At 58.8% G+C, this 1,266-nt stretch overlaps 1 protein-coding gene across 6 annotated transcripts in view; it reads left to right on the top strand.

Annotated features, from left to right (window-relative positions):
- The window catches only part of TRIM9 (tripartite motif containing 9), a 145,233-nt gene that overhangs the window by 83,335 nt on the left and 60,632 nt on the right, over positions 1-1,266 (top strand). For all 6 annotated transcript variants that reach the window (XM_019550959.1, XM_019550963.1, XM_019550962.1 and 3 more), the window contains exon 2: positions 750-845. In XM_019550959.1, coding sequence (XP_019406504.1) covers positions 750-845 — 96 coding nt within the window. The remainder of the gene's footprint in view (positions 1-749; positions 846-1,266) is intronic.

Here is a 1,266-nt window from a genome sequence, read left to right as displayed (position 1 = left end):
GGGGGCAGCAGGGCAGGCCCTACGAGGAGAGGCGACGGGACCTGAACCTGTTCAGCCTCCACAAGAGAAGGCCGAGGGGGGATCTGGTGGCCATCTGTAAACTTACCAGGGGGACCAGCGGGGAATGGGAGAGACCTTGTTCCCCTGAGCGCCTCCCGAAGTAACAAGGAATAATGGCAGAGTGTAGATTCAGACTAGATGTCGGGAGGCGCGACTTCACAGTCAGGGCGGCTAGGGTCTGGAACCAACTTCCAAGGGAAGTGGTGCCGGCCCCTGCCCTGGGGGGCTTTAAGAGGAGGCTAGACAATTACCTGGCTGGGGTCATATGAGCCGAGTTTTCTCTCCTGCTCAGGGTGGGGGGGTCAGACTAGAAGATCTGCAAGGTCCCTTCCGACCTTACTTCTATGAATCTATGAATCCACACACCCAGGAGGTCTAAACCTGAGCAGATGGGCCAAGGCCACCCAGGAAAGTCTGCCGTGGAGCTGGGAATTGACTTTCAGCCTCTCGCCGGCTCTGTGGTTGCCCTAGTCATGGGACTCTCCGCAGGGGCAGCATCCAAGACTTGCTAATGGTCATGCAAACACCGAGGGTGGCATGAGACCCAGACTCCTAGTGCTATGCCACAACCACTGGGCAGTGCTGCCTCCAGCCTGGGCATGAGCCCAGGTATGTGCTCCTTGGTGCACGTGAATGCCCTGTGTCCCCTGAGGATTGCTAACCTGCCTTTTGTCACCTTCTGTTTTCAGAGCCAGCTTTCCCAGGCGCTGAATGGGTTGTCCGACAGAGCCAAGGAAGCGAAAGAGTTCCTAGTGCAGCTGCGAAACATGGTTCAGCAAATCCAGGTATGGTCCCGTCCCATCCTGACAGGGAAACACCCCTCCACACATGCCCTGGGCATGTTGCTATGCCCTGACAGGGGCCTCTTCTGCTGTGGCTTTGTGACTTTCCTGACCAAATGCACAGAGCCAGCCCCTTCAGTGCCACCTTCTGCAGCCCTCCGCTGTGCCCGCACTGCCAGGCTGGCCTTGCTGCTCACCTCCGCTCTCTGGGGTTGTTCAGCCAGCAAGAAGCAGCTCCCGCAGCCAGGCTCCCAAGCACCTGGGCTGGGCATGGGGCAATGCTGACTCCAGGTGCCAGTTTGGGGGCTGACGTAGGGTCTGGTGTCCTCAGGACAGCCGATGACCCAGTGGGGGAAGTCACTGCTTAGAAGACGCTTTCTTCCAGCCTCTCTGGCCAAGTGGAGCCGCATCAGTGAGTCCGTCT

The sequence above is a fragment of the Crocodylus porosus genome, unplaced genomic scaffold, assembly GCF_001723895.1.
Source record: "Crocodylus porosus isolate Cpor-Errol unplaced genomic scaffold, CroPor_comp1, whole genome shotgun sequence".
Taxonomy (NCBI): Eukaryota; Metazoa; Chordata; order Crocodylia; family Crocodylidae; genus Crocodylus; species Crocodylus porosus.
Note: the sequence above shows the minus strand (reverse complement) of the source record. Positions and strands in the feature narration are given on the sequence as shown.